The 17,238-nt window shown below is 34.9% G+C and overlaps 3 protein-coding genes and 1 long non-coding RNA gene across 5 annotated transcripts; 2 read left to right on the forward strand and 2 right to left on the reverse strand.

The window, feature by feature from the left end:
- Nucleotides 1–265: 265 nt before the first annotated feature.
- On the reverse strand, nt 266–3,232 carry LOC142524914 (subtilisin-like protease SBT4.3). Its single transcript, XM_075629071.1, has 9 exons — nt 3,008–3,232; nt 2,815–2,906; nt 2,448–2,694; nt 1,875–2,376; nt 1,700–1,794; nt 1,397–1,615; nt 1,207–1,318; nt 911–1,124; nt 266–818 (listed from the first exon to the last, which is right to left on the reverse strand). Exons 1-9 carry the CDS (start codon nt 3,196–3,198, stop codon nt 280–282), a joined length of 2,211 nt encoding a protein of 736 aa, XP_075485186.1. The 5' UTR covers nt 3,199–3,232; the 3' UTR covers nt 266–279.
- Nucleotides 3,233–6,332: 3,100 nt separating this feature from the next.
- LOC142524844 (uncharacterized) lies at nt 6,333–9,202 on the reverse strand. The gene is made up of 2 exons (XR_012814974.1): nt 7,485–9,202; nt 6,333–7,391 (listed from the first exon to the last, which is right to left on the reverse strand). It is a non-coding gene; the product is annotated as an uncharacterized LOC142524844 (long non-coding RNA).
- An 866-nt stretch (nt 9,203–10,068) lies between these two features.
- On the forward strand, nt 10,069–12,867 carry LOC142525622 (uncharacterized). 2 transcript variants are annotated; one of them, XM_075629952.1, is made up of 5 exons: nt 10,070–10,151; nt 10,254–10,309; nt 10,925–10,972; nt 11,138–12,016; nt 12,121–12,867. In XM_075629952.1, the coding sequence occupies exons 1-5, from the start codon at nt 10,108–10,110 to the stop codon at nt 12,492–12,494; spliced, it is 1,401 nt and encodes a 466-aa protein (XP_075486067.1). In that variant the 5' UTR covers nt 10,070–10,107; the 3' UTR covers nt 12,495–12,867. The 2 variants fall into 2 exon arrangements, with proteins under 2 accessions (XP_075486066.1, XP_075486067.1); XM_075629951.1 differs by having other exon boundaries at nt 10,069–10,309.
- A 117-nt stretch (nt 12,868–12,984) lies between these two features.
- On the forward strand, nt 12,985–15,609 carry LOC142525623 (ATP-dependent DNA helicase pfh1-like). Its single transcript, XM_075629953.1, has 2 exons — nt 12,985–13,539; nt 13,641–15,609. The coding sequence occupies exons 1-2, from the start codon at nt 13,519–13,521 to the stop codon at nt 14,535–14,537; spliced, it is 918 nt and encodes a 305-aa protein (XP_075486068.1). The 5' UTR covers nt 12,985–13,518; the 3' UTR covers nt 14,538–15,609.
- Nucleotides 15,610–17,238: the final 1,629 nt, after the last annotated feature.

A 17,238-nucleotide genomic window follows, 5' to 3' on the forward strand; every position in this document is an offset into this window, starting at 1 on the left:
ATACTAAAAATATTTTTAAAATGCTTGTTCAAACACGCACCTACCTTTTGCTAGTTAGTGGAAATGTATTTGGAAAAAGCAAAATAAGATTATCCAGCTTTGTTCCTTAACTAGGTATCAACTATCTATCATAAGTTCATACAGTATGGAAAGACAAGCATTCAGGCCCACAAATGTAAGAATTCAAAGAAAATTATAGGATGAAAAAAATACATACTTTTGTCTTATTCATGTAATAAAACATTAATTATTGGTTGGATACAAATTGAACTATAATAATTAGTCGTCTGTATATACCACAATTGGACTCTTGACACTATGAACACCATCAGACCACTCCAATGATGCAGATGTTAACTTTGTCTTGGAACTCATCTTCCCTCTGATAGTCACTACAAATGATTGTTTTTTATTAAGACCTTTAAATTTAAGAATGCTGGGATTCACGGTGATGTTATAATCCAAACTACTGCTGGTAGTTGCCTTATATGTCGAATTTGCGGATCCTACATTTGTTACTGTTCTGTTGAACCTTGCCGAGAATGTTGCACTCTTGTTACTTGTTGTACGAATGAAACGGAAGGTCATTGCGGGGTAATTCAAGTCGTTGGATGTTTTCTCATCTGGACAGCGGATACTTATTCCGAATATTCTGCTAAGCCTTGACGAATCATAGCCGGAGTTGCAAAGAAATTTGATATAATCCTCATGTAAAATCTCATAAACAAGACCGGGGTGAGCAGCTTTGACAGGATCTATATGGCCTGCTCCGTATGAAAATTCTGCCTTTGGATCCTTGGTGGCATTCATTCTCCATGCTATGAGACGAAAGGGAAAAACAGCAGTTAGCATACAACACAATGATGAGACTAGAATCTTTAAATTTCACTCGGTGGAACAAGTTGATTACCGGTTGTCATGAGAGCTGATTTGATCGCAGAAGGTGACCAATTGGGGTGAAATGATTTTACATAAGCAGCCGCGCCAGTGACATGAGGGCAAGACATCGATGTCCCGGATAATATACTATATCTCACGGATCGCTTGTCTTGGGGATATTGTGAAGGTGAATTCAAAGGTGAATATGCTGCTAATATTTCAACTCCAGGGGCTGTCACATCTGGCTGCATGTACAATACCATTCATGTGTTACCATAGAGATATATACTTTAAACACTGTAATGTCTGTAATTATTTGCTATGTACCTTTAAAATATTCGGAAAAAAGATATTTGGGCCTCTTGAAGAAAAGGAAGCAACGGAAGGAGCATCAAGATTTTTCACAACTTCGCTCTTGAGTATGTCCACCGTATGATTTCTGCATCAAATTTTGATTAATAAAAATATAGTCATACCCGATATATTCAAATTTTGAATGAGACGTGACAGGATGTACTTTGTGGAGTTGAAGTAGCCTTGTAAGTCACCGAAGTCTGGCATACTTAAAACAGAAACTGGAAAGGGAACGACAAAAGAAACATCAGGTGCCTTTGTCGACGGTACAACAGAACCAATTGCTCCAGCTCTGAAAGCTTCTTCTATGCCATTGTATTGGCTGCAAAGCACGACCTTGCCATTTACTCTTCTCTTATCTAGACACCCTGCAACACAGTTCCTAAAATTTCCAAACAGGAAATTAAAATTATGTCTATGTTTTGGTGCAACAATTGTAAAAATTTTAATAACTAAATTAAATAACCTAGCAGCTTGGTCGACGCATGTGCTCGATACTTCTTTTCCATATGCTAAGGGAAAACTGTTCCCCTTCAAGTCGAAAGGATTGACGGCTTTTCCCTGTAAGATTAGGAAAAATTCGGTCAAAATGGGAAGTTAGAATTTAGAAATGATCATTATATTTTTAGAAACATGTGTACCTCAATTGTAGTTCCATTCCCAAAAACCACTTTGCTGATGATACCACTATCAGTAGTGCTAGCTGCAATCGTGAAAATCCATGGAACAGTGCTTGCAACCAGATCTGGCCCCGAATTCCCTGCTGATTGTACAACTAAAATACCCTTTTGTAAAGCATGAAGTGATCCAATGGCAATCACATCGTTCTCCAACACAACTGGCGTAGGGTTTCCAAGAGAGACAGTTATGATATCAACTCCATCAGCTATAGCGTCATCGAATGCTGCTAATATATCTGCAGACTCGCACCCAAAATCAGGGTAACAAACTTTATATGCGGCGATTCTGGCTGACGGTACCCCTCCTCTTGCAGTGCCATTAGCAATGCCATAAAAATTGGCATGTTTAACCATGTTTCCAGCTGCTATTGATGCTGTATGGGATCCGTGTCCTTCTGTGTCCCTAGCCGAAGCATTTTCCGGCTGCATAAAGGAGTTGTAGTACCGGGCTCCGATAATTTTGCTGCTCGCACAAAATGCAATGTTAAATTTTCAAGAATATGAAAGACATGACAGTGAGAAAAGGGATTTTACTTGTTGCAGGTGAAATTTAGTCCTCCTTTACACGCTCCTTTCCATTTCTTGGGAGGAGGGCTGAAGCCTTTATCATTGAAACTCTTTGTTTCAGGCCATATTCCGGTGTCTATGACCCCAACAATTGTGTTGCTCTCTACGGTTGGATTTCGATGAGCATTTTCACGGAGTCCCGTGAAATCCCACGATCTTGTTGTTTGTGGTTGAAGAACTATACTAGGAAAAATTGATACCACTTCTTCCTTACCTGGATTCACTTTGAAACATTACATGCGCTTTCATTTTACAGATCCATTCTCTTTTTATGATGCAAGACATTAGGAATAAGAAAGCAAAATATGTGAAAATTGAGAGAACGGAAGCTTACCTGCCAACTTTTCCTGCTCTTCATGTGTGAGGTAAGCAGCAAAACCGTTGAAACTCCGACTGTAACTTCTGATTAATGATTGACCTCGAAACCTTCAAGAAAACATGAACGATAAAAAAACCGAAACTTTAATCTTTGTTCATGCAATCCCGTATCTTTAGTTTATGGAAAACCTCACACAAATTTACGATACCTGCTGTCAACAACATCCTGAAGCATGTTCGAGTGGTACGTCGAAGATGATTCTTCGTTCTCCCGAAGATTTCCCATGTACACTATGTAAATCTTCCTTTCTTGATCCGAAGCATGACAACCTATCATCCGACCTAAAACATAAAGAACAAATAAAACTAAGGAAAGTTTGAGACATTGCAGCCCGGCCATTGTTTAAGGATTGAAACAAAGGCCGAGTTCTGTGATTATGAATCTGTCTGTGTGTTAGCTTTTCGACATCCTTAAATAGAATTAAATTTCATCTCAGAATAAATTTAGCTGATTTCAAGGGATTGATTCTACTAATTGATTAAGGTTTTCAGCATTGACATAAGTGTATCCTAGTTTCGCATCCCATATATTCTTAAAATTTTGAATTTTTTTTTCCAGCAAATCAAACTGCTGATTTTTAGGTTAATTTGCTTGATATTATGCGGGCTTGACTAAATTTTGAACTTTTTTCCAATTCAAATTTCATGGTCGTTACTGTGTTGCCAAAAACTGTGCTTTGATTTTGTTTCATTTTTATTTTTTGTGACGGTACCCGTAATCACTACATTATAGGTTAACACTGCATAAACCTTTGAGCTTAACAAAGTAATCTGTAAATTATGTCAGTCGCGTAATCCGAACTACTCAAGACCTGTGCGAGAAATTTAACCGATAAAGTATTGTTAAGAATAATCGAACTCATAACAGATGCGTGCTTGATTTTGTTGATTTTGTCAATGGGGAAATGGACTAGGATTGTCTGTAACACACATTAAACACAGTAAATATTAATCAACTGTGACACAAATTAACGAATTTAGAATTAAAAATATGATGCCATATTTATGTTATTTTATTTTATTTTTAGTTTTTTTTTAAGAGTTAGAATGAGTAACTGATTGATAGTTCAAATAAATGTGTTTATTTTTTTAAAGTAATAATTAAATTATAATCGAATATGTTTCTATGTTTCTCTATATTGCTGTGGACAATTGACATCCTATTATCTTTTAATCATAGATAAATTAATTTAAGTTCCATCAAATTGTTTTTCCAATTTTGTCTCAATCTCATATTTGATGTTTAGATTTCATTCCTTCCACTTATTAGTCATTTCAAAATTCAAGTTAAACCTAGAAATGGGCAAACGGGTCGGGTAGTTTGGGTCCAGACCCTAAACCAATTTGGTAGTAGTTAGGCAAACCAAAACGCCACTAATTTAAATTTGGTCGGTTCGAGGCCCAAAAATACTACCCGAAATACCCGATCGGGTACTCGATATTTTTTAGCGATTTAAGGATGTAGGAGTTAAAATGGGTATGACGTGATTTTTAATAGCATTCATCGCCCACTTTAATCCCAAGAAGATAGAAACCCAGACAACAATAATCTCTGCACAATTTTCTTCAAATCTTGCCGCCACTCAACGGATTTGGATCCTCTGCTGTGGCTAAAAACACAGTATCGAGTGCTATGTTTTTTTTACACGAGATGATCAACTGATTAGCTCATTTCGTCTGACAATTTTTCAAATTTATCTGATACTGTGTGAGGTCCATCAGATGATCAACTTATTATCTCGTATAAAAAGTTCATAGCATTAGGTGCTGTGTTTCAACTACAGCAGAGAATCCAAATCCCCACTCTACACCTTCGAAGCCTTTTTTGTGTCATCTGGTCTCTTTTTAGGGTACGAGCAGTACCATTCTTCCCTTGACATTTTTTGTTCCATCAGATCTATTTATCTATATATATCCCATATATCTATACATCTATATATAATACATATATACACATATAATTTTGTTATGTTGTCCAATCAACAGTGCTTTCATTTATACTTATCAATGAGGTGACACTCACATATTGATTATGATAAATCATATTAAAATTATATATTCAATATGTGAGTATCAACCCATTGATGGACACAAAGGTGAGCATTGTTAACTATATATATAGATAATATACTATAATAATTATAATTTAATAATATTAATAAAAATGTGGTTACTAATGTATCGTTAAATTTGGATTTGACTGGGAATAATCTTTCTTATAACTCCCGCTTTAATTATTAATTTTAATAAAAATTGTATTACTAGACCAACTATTCATTAAATATTATTTAAAACAAGATAATTTAAAATTATAATGTCATAAATAAATATTATCAGTAATAATTATAAATTAGGTTTAATTTTATATTTTACTATTAGAATGAAGTGAGTTTTGAAAAAGTGAATTGAACAAACTGATAAAAAACGGAATCGGATTAAGAAATAAATTAATTGCTGATATAAAACATGAAATTAATTAAAAATATGGAATGAAGATGGAGTCATATGAAAGTTTTCAGTGTGAGGATAAATTATTAAATGAAGTAAGAAATTATCTAAGATCACAATTGTGTTTAGAAGAGATTAATAAACACTTTAAAATTTTATTTTTAGACTTGAGTCAACATTAACAATTGTTAGTTGTTAATGCATTTTTCTTGAACTGCTAGAGACAGAAATGTAACACTGATTGATTTTTGATGATCTGACATGGAGTTGAACATGTGCTAAAGTGGGACACTTGATATTGAGAGATTTAGAGTGCTTGAAATCTATCAGATAGTAGTTGTTTTTATAAAATCAGTGAAATTAGTTAAATTTCTTCAATCTTAAATCTTTCTATTTATATCAAAAATAATTCAACGGTAAAAAGATCATCAACGATCATATGTATTGGCGTCAGACATGAAAGCTATTTGTTTTCTCTCTCTTTTATCTATATAGTATATTAGAATTAATGTATCTAGGCATGTATTCAAATATGACAACCAACGTTTTCTGAAAAGTTTATTTATGAAAGAGAATGAGTCGATATCTTTTTTTAGGAGACATTATTGCTAGTTGAAGATCTCTAGTAATGTGAATTGATTCGTCAGAAGTAATTATAAATTTGAGCTGATATATAGACATATAGACTTGATTGCGCGAGAAATACCAACTACAAACTATCTGGAGCTCGAGCTTCTGATGCGGTCTGGTTAAAGTATTGAATGCTAACTTGAACTATATAACATAGAGATATATATAGACTAGTGTAGTTCAACTTGAACCTTGAAGAAAACATTGTTCAGCTTGACTTCATAGTATCTCGCTAGAAACCTATAAATACACGCAAATAGCAGTTAGACCTTGATATACCTCGATGTTGTTTATATCATTAAAACTTGGAAATTCAAACTAATAATTTTTTCTTTTTGTGATGACAAAACTAAGTTGCAAGACTAAATTGATTTGATACATTTGAAGAAGTTTAAATATCCAAACACAAACATAGAATAATTTATTTCACTGAGTTAATAAAATGACATTTTTACAAGTATATAGAAAATGTACAACCTATTACACCTACAAATAAAAACTATCTCCTATAACTTAAACCACTTCTTCTTGCTTCTTCATCATGTTTCCTTCTTTTTGCATCCTCAACTCTCTTGAATTTTTCAAACTTAGCTTTATTCGCTTTCATCTTCTGCTCTTCAATATTTTTATAATCTTCCCCCTTTTTGATATCATCTCACCATATATAATCCATAATTTCGTGCAGATGGCTGCCAAAGGTATATTGTAGATGATAAAGCCTTCCATCCATATGAGTTTTAGCCCTAGTAATTTGCACTGAAGTTTTGAAAGCTTAATTATTCATTGTGATTTGATCGGAGTTCTTCATCTTAAAATGTCTCTCAATAGAGCCAAGATCTTTGAGGGCTCGAGACTTGAAATTGTCAAATGAAATAGTGTGGGCAAACAGCTCGATTTCCATATCATTGACTTTGAAATGAATTTCATCTGAGACAGAAGCTATTGAAGAGGTGTTTCTTCTGGAGGAAGGTCATCGGACTCAGAAAGATTATCATCATTAAGAAGAGCCAGCTGGAATCATTTGAAGATATTTTGGCTGGGGTGCAGATATAAGAGGAGCAGTCTGAATCACCATCTCTCCACCAGTAGAATTTTAGGAGAGATATCTTCATCCATATCATTTGTCTTGTCACCGGTTGGAGTGGATATATGAGAAGAACTGGAGAAGCATGATTTTCCTTTGGAGATATAGACTGTGATTCAGCCATTTCTCTTACACTTTCCTCATCATTCATCACAGAGTCTGTAGGCATTAGGAGGAGGAGAGGGAGGCTTGGATTGATAAAAGTTGAACTCCGAAAAATAATTGACCACGTCATCCACAGACATCAGTGGAATCTCTGGCAAGGTTCTCATTGGATTTGATGAAGTGGACGAAGGAGATGGAAGAGAAGAAGCAACAAATTCTTCTAAAACACGAGGAGAAGGGGAGATGGATTGGTGTACACAAAATATCTACAAAAAAAGAAAGAATTGATGAATCAGGTAGGGAATCATGACAACCAGCTTCACTTGTAGAATCAATAGCTTGAGCGGTTGGCTTGTTACCAGCACGATCTTACGGGAGCTCAACGTCTGATGGATCCTCAACATTGATAGTGGGAAGACCATCAGCTGGAGTTTCCACAGTGGGAGTTACAACCTCATTCATGGGTTGGTCTCTCGCCATATTTGAAACAGGATCTTCCACAGCCTCTTCTACTTCATCGTCTCCAATGGGAAGCTCATATTCTTATCTTTTGAGCTTCACCATCATGGATATGGACAATGCATTCATTTCGAGCTGCTGAATGATTGCCAAGTCATCTTGAACCCGAGGGTTGTGGATTGAAATTTTCTATCTTTTGTCTCATGATCTACTCAAAATACTTTCATGTAGCTTCAATCTAATAAACTCTCTGCGTTGCAAAGCTTGGGAAACAAGTTTGGTCTTTGCCCAACCCAAGATTTGATCTTCAAGATTATCCACAACGGCGAGATTCTTTTTTTCTTGATTATGGATTATTGGACGGTGGTCCGATAGTCAACCCACTTGTCAAATAATCTCATCCAACTCTGAACAATCTCGTCTGCTCGTTGAATGGCTACATCAATGGTAGCTCGGGAATTTGAGATTTTGGTAGACACTTCTACCACCTTGGATTTGCCCCTTGTACTTGGGGTCGATTGTGGGAAATCCAAATCGAGTATCCACTTCTGACTCAACAATCTTAACTCCAATCAATAAGCTAGAGATTGAGACGACTGGAATGAGTGTTGGGCGAAGCAATTCAAACTCAAGATTTATATCATCTTGATTTTCTTCACCTTGAGAATTTTTTCCTCATTCTTTTGTTTGCCAGATTTCTTAGGCTCACCAAAGACTTGTGCCATGGGAACCTTCTCCCTATCCTCGTCAGAATCAAACCCTGAGGAAAAAAACAAAATTTCTCTTTTTATAACTAGCCGGTGTCTTGACCCGCTTGAGTTGCTTCTTTGCAGGCTATTGCCCTTCATCTTTTTATTTCTTTATTGCCAAAAATTCAACTCTAGTTGGCAGATTCTTCTTCTTGAACATCTGAACATGAGAAGCATTCATCAGTTTGATAGAGTTGAGTTTCTGGACATCAATTAATTTCACCTTGTGATACTCAAGCATATGGCAAATACGAACAAAAAATATATAGGATTGGGGACCTCCCTTCACCATTACATTGAAAATAGAAAACAAGATGTATGAGCAATTCACGTTCATGCCTCATGTAGTAGACACCGTCAACATGAAATTCTCCACGGTTATCTTGTCGAAACCACTAGCCTTGCCGAGCAAGGATTTTCCCAGCAGATCGGCTAGTAGTCGGAACTCCACCTTCAAATCTTTCTTGTAGCAAGTGGAAGATAGTGGGAAACCAGATTAGGAGAACTTTGTCCTCCAATTAGCTTAATTACACTTTGAAAGGGTTGAACAGGAAACCAAACCAGCGGCTGGATATTGAAGTTTACTCCTTGAACCGTGCTGAGAACTACGCTATGCTCTACCTTAGCAGAAGAAAAGAACTCCTTAAGAACTAGCTCAAACACCTTTGTGCTGCATCCCAAAAATTTACCTAGCCTGGTGGCCTCCAACATCTTGAACATGGCCAGGCCCACCATGGCCTCATCTTTCATAGCCAGGACAGAGTAAAAATCCACGATCATAGTGTTGATTGAGTAGCTTGTCATTTTGAAAGTGAAGAGATTGTGAGTTAATATGCAGAAGGTTAGAAAACACTAGAGCAAGATGGCAATATGCGATAAATATCCAAGTGTTCAAAAGAAAGAATATAAGCTAGCTTAATATTTAGAATATGTACAGTCCAGTGGGACAAACATTTGAGTCCATGTGTCTGCATGTATGTGGTTCTCTTGGAAAATTTGAAAAGTCGGATAATGAATTTTGGAGGTTCATATTTATTTGCATGAAATAAAGAATTTAAATGCAAATAATAACCGAATCTATCTACTATCTACTATCCTTATAAAAGTGTGAGTTTCCATTGTTGATTTACTTTTTTACCCTTTACAAAATTGTTACATCCCCTTTAAAATATGAGTTTCCCCATTAAATTTTTCTTCCATCATTATCATCATTAAATAAATGTTGACTGGCATTTAGTTTATTGTATTCTTCCTCCCTCCGTCTCCTCCTCTACCTTCCTTTTAACTCTTCTTCTGCCTTTCACTGTTTCCCCATGAAAATTCTACCGATGATGGTCATCCATGGTCCAGGAGAAACATATATGATGATTGCACCGAAAAAGAACAGAACATCGGATATAAAAATCGACATTTTTCGTCCGAACCTGTCATTGATCCATCCACCTACTGGAAAAATGAAAAAAAATCTCTTCATTTGCGAATATATGACTTGTTTCAGATTACATGTTTCACATTGTCTCCGAACATATTTTCTTTACACAATATAGAAATGGACCACGAATAAAGATAGCAATGAAAGTCGGTAATAATTATAATAATAATTATTATTATTAATATCTATTATTTAGTTCATGCAGTTTCTCTTTCTCATGGTTTCCCTTTTGGTCTCACTGTGATAGAGTCTTCTAATCTACGTTCATCAAGTTTATTTTTTAACATTCCTCTTTCCATTTTTGGGACTCTCACCTTCTTCTCTTCTACTTTGGTGGTGGACATGGGAGGTAGAAAGAGAGGCGCAACGTCTGGTTTGGTTTATTGGTACTTTACTCTTACTCCTTACTTTGGTAATTTCTCGTTTTTCTACTTTTTTCTTCATGATGTATTTTATCCTTTTGCTAACGACATGTACTATTTTTTTAGTGGTATTGTCGAAAATCAAGAATCGCGCGGTGCGATTGAACCTAATGTTCTCCGAGGTGTAGTTTTGGGTTTTTTTTTTTTCAAATTACTGTATCATTTATCATTCCAATACAACATTATTGCATATTTTTAGAAAATAAATAGTATGCTCGTTTTACTGATAAATTACGCTGATCAAGTGTTCGTGCTATCATTAATTTTCTATTCTAAATTTCTTGCTGCAATATCTGATGTATATTGTTATTGTTTAATTTATTAATTATTATTATTATCAAGGGAAAATGATAACGAATAATTTTACATTAACATCATCATTACTGTCAAAAGTAATATGTTGAAATTAACACAATAATCGGTTGTTTCTTTACATAACTTATGTAATAATACAACGGTAAATGTAATTAATTTCTTGAACGGGTTACTATTTCTTAAATGATATAGTTAAGCAACTTGTTCATTTTTTCGTACCTTCTGCATCCTTGTCAGATAATTGGTTTTGTTAACATTACAATTGGATATAAAAAGTCATTTTTATTTATATGTTATGTTGCAGATTGTGCGAGAAAATTAGAGCAATTGTTTTCACTTTTCAAGACAAGAGTAACTCAGTTTTTTTTAAATACTATAAATTTTTTATAACAAATTATTGATTATTTAATTGTATTTTCCAGGACGAGGGCTGAATTCTACTTCCTTCCGTGTTGCTTACACCATTAATTGTGAGATACTATTTGCTTTATTTATTTATTTTTTAAATCATTAATGTTGCTATTTGTTAGAGTTTCTGATCGTGTTCTGTAAATTTGGAGATAATTATTTACTTTAGTCATGGTTGTCCTCGTGATAATTTTCGTTCTTCTCTTTCCTTTGATAATGGCGTTTAGTTTCCGAGTGCGATTTTGCTCAGTTGCATGTTTTGCCGCTTCTTCTCTCGTGTCCCTTCTGTGCCGCGAAGAAGTTTCATTCAGAGCCTCCATCTTTTTGTTGTGACAATGGTAAAATTAGTTTGTCCAATCCAGCAGTCCCGATTAATTTGAAGTCTTTATTTACGGATCAGGAATTTTCTGCTACCATTTCATTTCGTCGGAAGATCCGCTTGTATAACAGTATTTTCTCATTTACGTCTTTTGGAGTTAAAATTGATAAACAGCTTGCTGCTTCAAGCCGTGGAATATACACGCTCCGTGTTTCGGGACAAATATTTCATACTTTGCCTCCTCTTATTCCCAACGAAGATGGACCAACATACTTCCAACTTTATTTTTGGGATAACGAAAATGAATTGCATAATAGGATGAATGTAGTCGGTGATGCTGCACTTGATGAAAACACTATGGAAGTGTTAATGGATGTCATGAAGGGTAACCCTTATGTAGAATTGTTGCGAAGATTAAATCAATACCCTTGTATTCAAGACCTTAGATTGCATATTTACAAAAATGCTCCTGTCGATCAACGTCGTTATAATACACCGACTGCTGACCAGGTGGCCGCTATTTGGGTAGAAGGTAATAATCCAAATATTCCTTATGACAGAGATATAATTGTATGCAGTTGTGATGGTAGGAGTCATCAAATAAAACATTATTCTAGATGTTATGACCCACTGCAATATCCATTGTTTTTCCCCAACGGTGAAAATGGTTGGCATCAAAATATTCCGAAAGTTAAGCCTGGTGCACATGATGATTGTACTGCATCAAATGCGCTGGTTCCAACCAATTTTCCTTCAATTGATGATATCTTATCTCGAGAGAGCAGTGGTGAGTATGCTACTTGACATATTATGTATAAGATATGTGTTTAATTTCTTCTACAGTTATGACAACGAATTATATTCTAATATGTAATGTTGTCTATGGAATAGGTGTTCGTGGAAGCAACAATAGAATGGTATCATGTCGTGAATATTATTCTTATAAGCTACAAATTCGAGATAATGATTCATCGATTCTATTATATGGTGGAAGATTGTTGCAACAATTTATTGTTGACATGTATGTAAAACTTGAAACAACAAGACTTGATTATTATCGGTTGAATCAAGCGGAGATGCGATCTGAGTTATACCAAGGTATTGTTGATAGTGTTGTGAGAGGAGAAGCTAGAGGTAGCGAGGTTGGCAAACATATTGTACTTTCGGCATCATTTATTGGTGGACCAAGGGATATGCGTCGGCGGTACCTTGATGCCATCGCATTGGTAAGAACTTTTGGTAACCAGATTTGTTTATCACTATGATATGTAATCCCGATTGGCATGAAATAAAGAATAATTTGTTTGAAGGACAACTCCCTCAAGACCGTCCGGATTTGACATCGAGAGTCTTCCGTGCCAAATTACAAGATCTAAAGGATCAGATAATTAAAAAGTGTATATTTGGAACAGTTGCAGCTTATGTGTATGTAGTAGAATTCCAGAAACGAGGTCTTCCTCATGCCCACATGCTCGTAATTCTACAAAATGATTATAAGATTAATTGTGTTGATATGTTTGATGGCTTCGTTTCAGCTGAAATTCCGAACAAGGATTCTCACCCACGTTTGTTTGGTTTGGTTATAAAACACATGATGCATGGACGATGTGGTGATTTAAACAGAAATAATTCATGTATGATTGGTGGTGGTCGATGTAAAAGTCATTATCCTCGACAATTCTCTTGAGTATTCTGTTCAAGGTTTAGATAGTTATCCAATATATCGAAGGAGGGATGATGGTCGAACTATTAATGTTCGAAATGCTGCATTAAGTTCACAGTGGGTTGTACCTTATAATCCTTATTTGCTTTATAGATACGATTGCCATATCAATGTTGAAGTGTGCTCTGGAATGACTGCTGTCAAGTACCTTTACAAGTACATCTACAAGGGTCATGACAAAGTAGGTGTGAATCTTTTGTTACATGAATCACAGGAATTGGTAGATGAAATAAAAAAATTCCAAGACGCACGTTGGGTTTCGGCACAAGAATCCATGTGGCGAATTTACGAATTTGATTTAAATGAAATGTCGCCCGCTGTGATTAATTTACCACTCCATTTACCAAACAAACATTGTGTGATGTTTTGGAAAAATCAAAACTTGAGAAACGTTTTGAATCTTGAACAAACGTCAAAAACTATGTTGACTGAATTCTTTCATCTATGTTCTACTACTTCCAAAGCAAGAGCATATTTGTATTCTGAAATCCCTGGGCATTATGTTTGGGATAAATAGGGTAAGATTTGGATCGAAAGAAAACAACGAAAGGTAATTGGACGTGTCAATGCTGCAAATCCTGTTGAAGGTGAAAGATATTATTTACGCTTGTTACTCCTTCATGTTAGAGGTCCTACTTCCTTTAACTATTTATTAACATTTAACAATCAAATTTACTTCACTTTCAAGGAAGCTTCACAGTCCAGAGGATTACTTGAATGTGATCGAAGTAATTTTGAATGTCTGAATGAGGCAACGACCTTCCAAATGCCTTATGCATTGAGAAGATTATTTGCAACCATCTTGACTTATTGTCAACCCGCCAATGTTGGAAATTTGTGGGACTCATTTTACAAACATTTGTCTGAAGATTTCACAAGGCATGCAACGAATGATGATTTGGATGTTTTGTTTGAGACACTACATTCTGTTGATTTTTTCTTACAGAGTATGGGAAAAAAAATAGAATTTTATGATTTGCCAAAAAAACCTCTTCAAAAATATAGCACACGGAAAGATGTCTCCAGAGAGATTATGGATGAAATGTCAATTCCAGTATCGGCTGATGATGATGATGCCCGGTTCAAGTTAAATAAAGAACAACATAATGCATATGATAAGATTATTGAATGCTTGGATTCTGTGAGAAGTGGATTGTTTTTCGTTAATGGACCAGGTGGTACAGGTAAAACGTTCTTATATCGAGCTTTGCTTGCGACTGTCAGGAAAAGAAACTTGATTGCTTTAGCAACTGCAACTTCGGGAGTGGCAGCTTCTATATTGCCTGGTGGTAGGACAGCACACTCTCGCTTTAAGATTCCGATTGATGTACATGAAAAAAGCTTCTGCAGTATTTCAAAGCAGAGTGGGTTGGCTGAATTGTTAAGAGAAACTCGGCTTATTATACGGGACGAGGCACCTATGGCAAAACGATTTGCAATTGAAGCAGTTGATCGAACATTGCAAGATCTTGTGGGCATATCACAACCATTTGGAGGAAAATTGGTTGTTTTGGGTGGTGACTTTATGCAAGTATTGCCTGTGATTCCAAAGCCACAGTTCAGGAGACCATCAATGGAAGCTTAGTACGGTCTTACTTGTACCCACGTATGCAACAATTAGTGTTATATGAAAACATGAGAGCAAGATCTGACCCTGTATTAGCGAATTTCTGCTCAGAGTTGGCAAAGGAATAGAAGATATTGATGATACGGGAAATATCGAAATTCCCGATAAAATGATTATTAGTTTTTGTGATGATGATATTGACTCATCAGAGCAAAAATTGATTGATGCAATCTTTCCGGACCTTGCTGAGAACAACCACTTGCCAACATATATGACAAATCGAGCAATTCTTGCAACAAAAAATGCTTATGTACATAAGTTGAATGACAAAGTATTGTCATTGTTCCCCGGAGAATTGAGGACATTTCTAAGCTTTGATGAAGCAATCGACGACACCCAAAATTTTTAACCGGAGGAATTTTTAAATATTTTATCTCCTACAGGTTTGCCTCCTCACCGTTTATCATTGAAAAAAAATTGTCCGGTTATGTTGTTGCGAAATCTTGATCCATCTGATGGACTCTGTAATGGAACGCGAATGATTTGTAAAGGATTTCAGGCTAATGTTATACATGCTGAGATAATCGTAGGACAGCATTCTGGAAAACAAGTTTTTATCCCTCGAATACCATTATCACCTGCTGAAAATGAAGGTTACCCTTTCCAGTTTAGAATGAAGCAATTTCCTATTCGACTTTGTTTTGCTATGAAGATTAACAAATCTCAAGGACAAACTATTCCAATCGTCGGTATCTATTTATCGGAGCCCGTCTTCTCCCATGGTCAATTATATGTTGCACTGTCAAGAGGCACGTCTATGATGAATACAAAAGTGATGATTAAACCAGATATACTTAAAAATGTTGGTGACTCGTAAACAAAAAATGTGGTGTACAAAGAAGTTCTAGACAACTCTCCCTCGTCACTATAGAAGACATTCTGCCAGGTATAGTTCGTGAGTACTATGTGTGAATATTTTCTCAATAATATGTTAAATTTTTATTGAAGATAGTCCAAAGTTTAATATCTTGAATAGAATGTAAATGATCTCATTTATACTACGGAATTCTTCAATGTCGTTCCATTAACCATTTTCCTCTCACTATATTTCATATAATATGAGATCCTATTGTAGTTTAATAGTTACGTTGACAAATTTTAAACCAAATTATTTTCGTCTCATTTCGAGTATCCACTTTTGTATATATTTATTTTCATTTGCGGAGATTAAACATCTATGCTTAGTTAGCTGTGGACGAATTATTTTCATATTAGTAAATTATTTTCATATTAGTAGTTTTTTTGTGGGAGGATATTATGATATAAAGTTCTTATATTTATAAGCATGCTTTCTTCAGCTTATTCACCAATATTTACTTTAATATTTGGAATATTACAATCATTTCCAAATGCTTTGTTGTCCACGTGACGCACGTGTATTCTACTAGTATACAATAAATATGGGAATTGAAAAAAATACAAAATTTAAACTTTTAAAATATTGGACCGTTCTAAACATTGAAATAATTTGGAAGAGATTATTGGCCAGAGCATAGGGTAAGGTCAAGCTTCCATAAACTCTAGTTTGAGCGGCCCGAGTTGTGTATCAGCTTAGACTTGACATCTTATCAGCTTGAATTTTATTTCTCCTAAATTTATGCATTTAATTTAAATTCACTAAACCAAGAATATTGCCAAAATATGAAAACATAGCATCTGGTAGGAGATTAGTGAAGATATCAGTAGCTTGTTGATATGTTAAGAAGTATTCTAACCGAATATATTTCTTCATCACATGATTTAAGATGAAAGGATGTCTGATGTTAATATGATTGGTCTGAGAATGCAACATAGAGTTGTATGTAATGACAATACGGTTGTGTTGTCACCGAATATTGGATACTCAGAAGGCTTGATGCCATAATCTCTAAGCTTTTGTTGAATTCAGAGTACTTAAGCACAATTACTACCCATGACTATATTCAGCTTCGGTTGTAAGAAATAGAGGTCTACTTCTTGATAAACTATGATATCAGTTGATCGCCAAGAATTTACTTGATCCACTAATATTTTTTCTGTCAATTTTGTATTCTGCATAATCTGCACATGAATAACCAATTAAATTAAAGCTAGAGTCTTTCAGGATATTTAATAAAAATTCTTTTAGCTACAATATAATGGGATCGAAATAGTAGGCTGCCTCGGTGAGGATTTTCAACTTGGTGTTCGAAATAGTAGGCTGCCTCGGTGAGAAGTTTCACCCAATTAAATTTAAGCTCAAATGTTGCACCAATATTGATTAATTATTGGATCATTGTTGTTGTAGATTCCAAAATTTGGCGATTTGGAGGTATAACCCGACGAGCTTATAATTCAATATCGTTGAATTAATAATACGATAATTTGAGAAAATTATGATAGTTTGATAATTATTGTAGTTTATCGCAAGAATTCGAGTTAATAAAATAATGAAATTCGAATACTGTGATCTTTTAAAATAAAATGCAAATTTTGGAAAATTTGTCGCTTGAACATTAGTATAGCATTAGTTAAAGCTAAAAATAATATTTTACGACGAATTAAAATAGAAATGATTTATTTTAGATAATTAAATCGAACATTGAAATTTTTTAAAATGAAGGTGCCTAAACAATTGGAGTTGGAATTTGAGTTGAAAGTCACATGTTTTTAGATTTTTAATGACTAAATTTATGATTTG

Source organism: Primulina tabacum, chromosome 14 (genome assembly GCF_025594145.1).
Source record: "Primulina tabacum isolate GXHZ01 chromosome 14, ASM2559414v2, whole genome shotgun sequence".
Taxonomy (NCBI): Eukaryota; Viridiplantae; Streptophyta; class Magnoliopsida; order Lamiales; family Gesneriaceae; genus Primulina; species Primulina tabacum.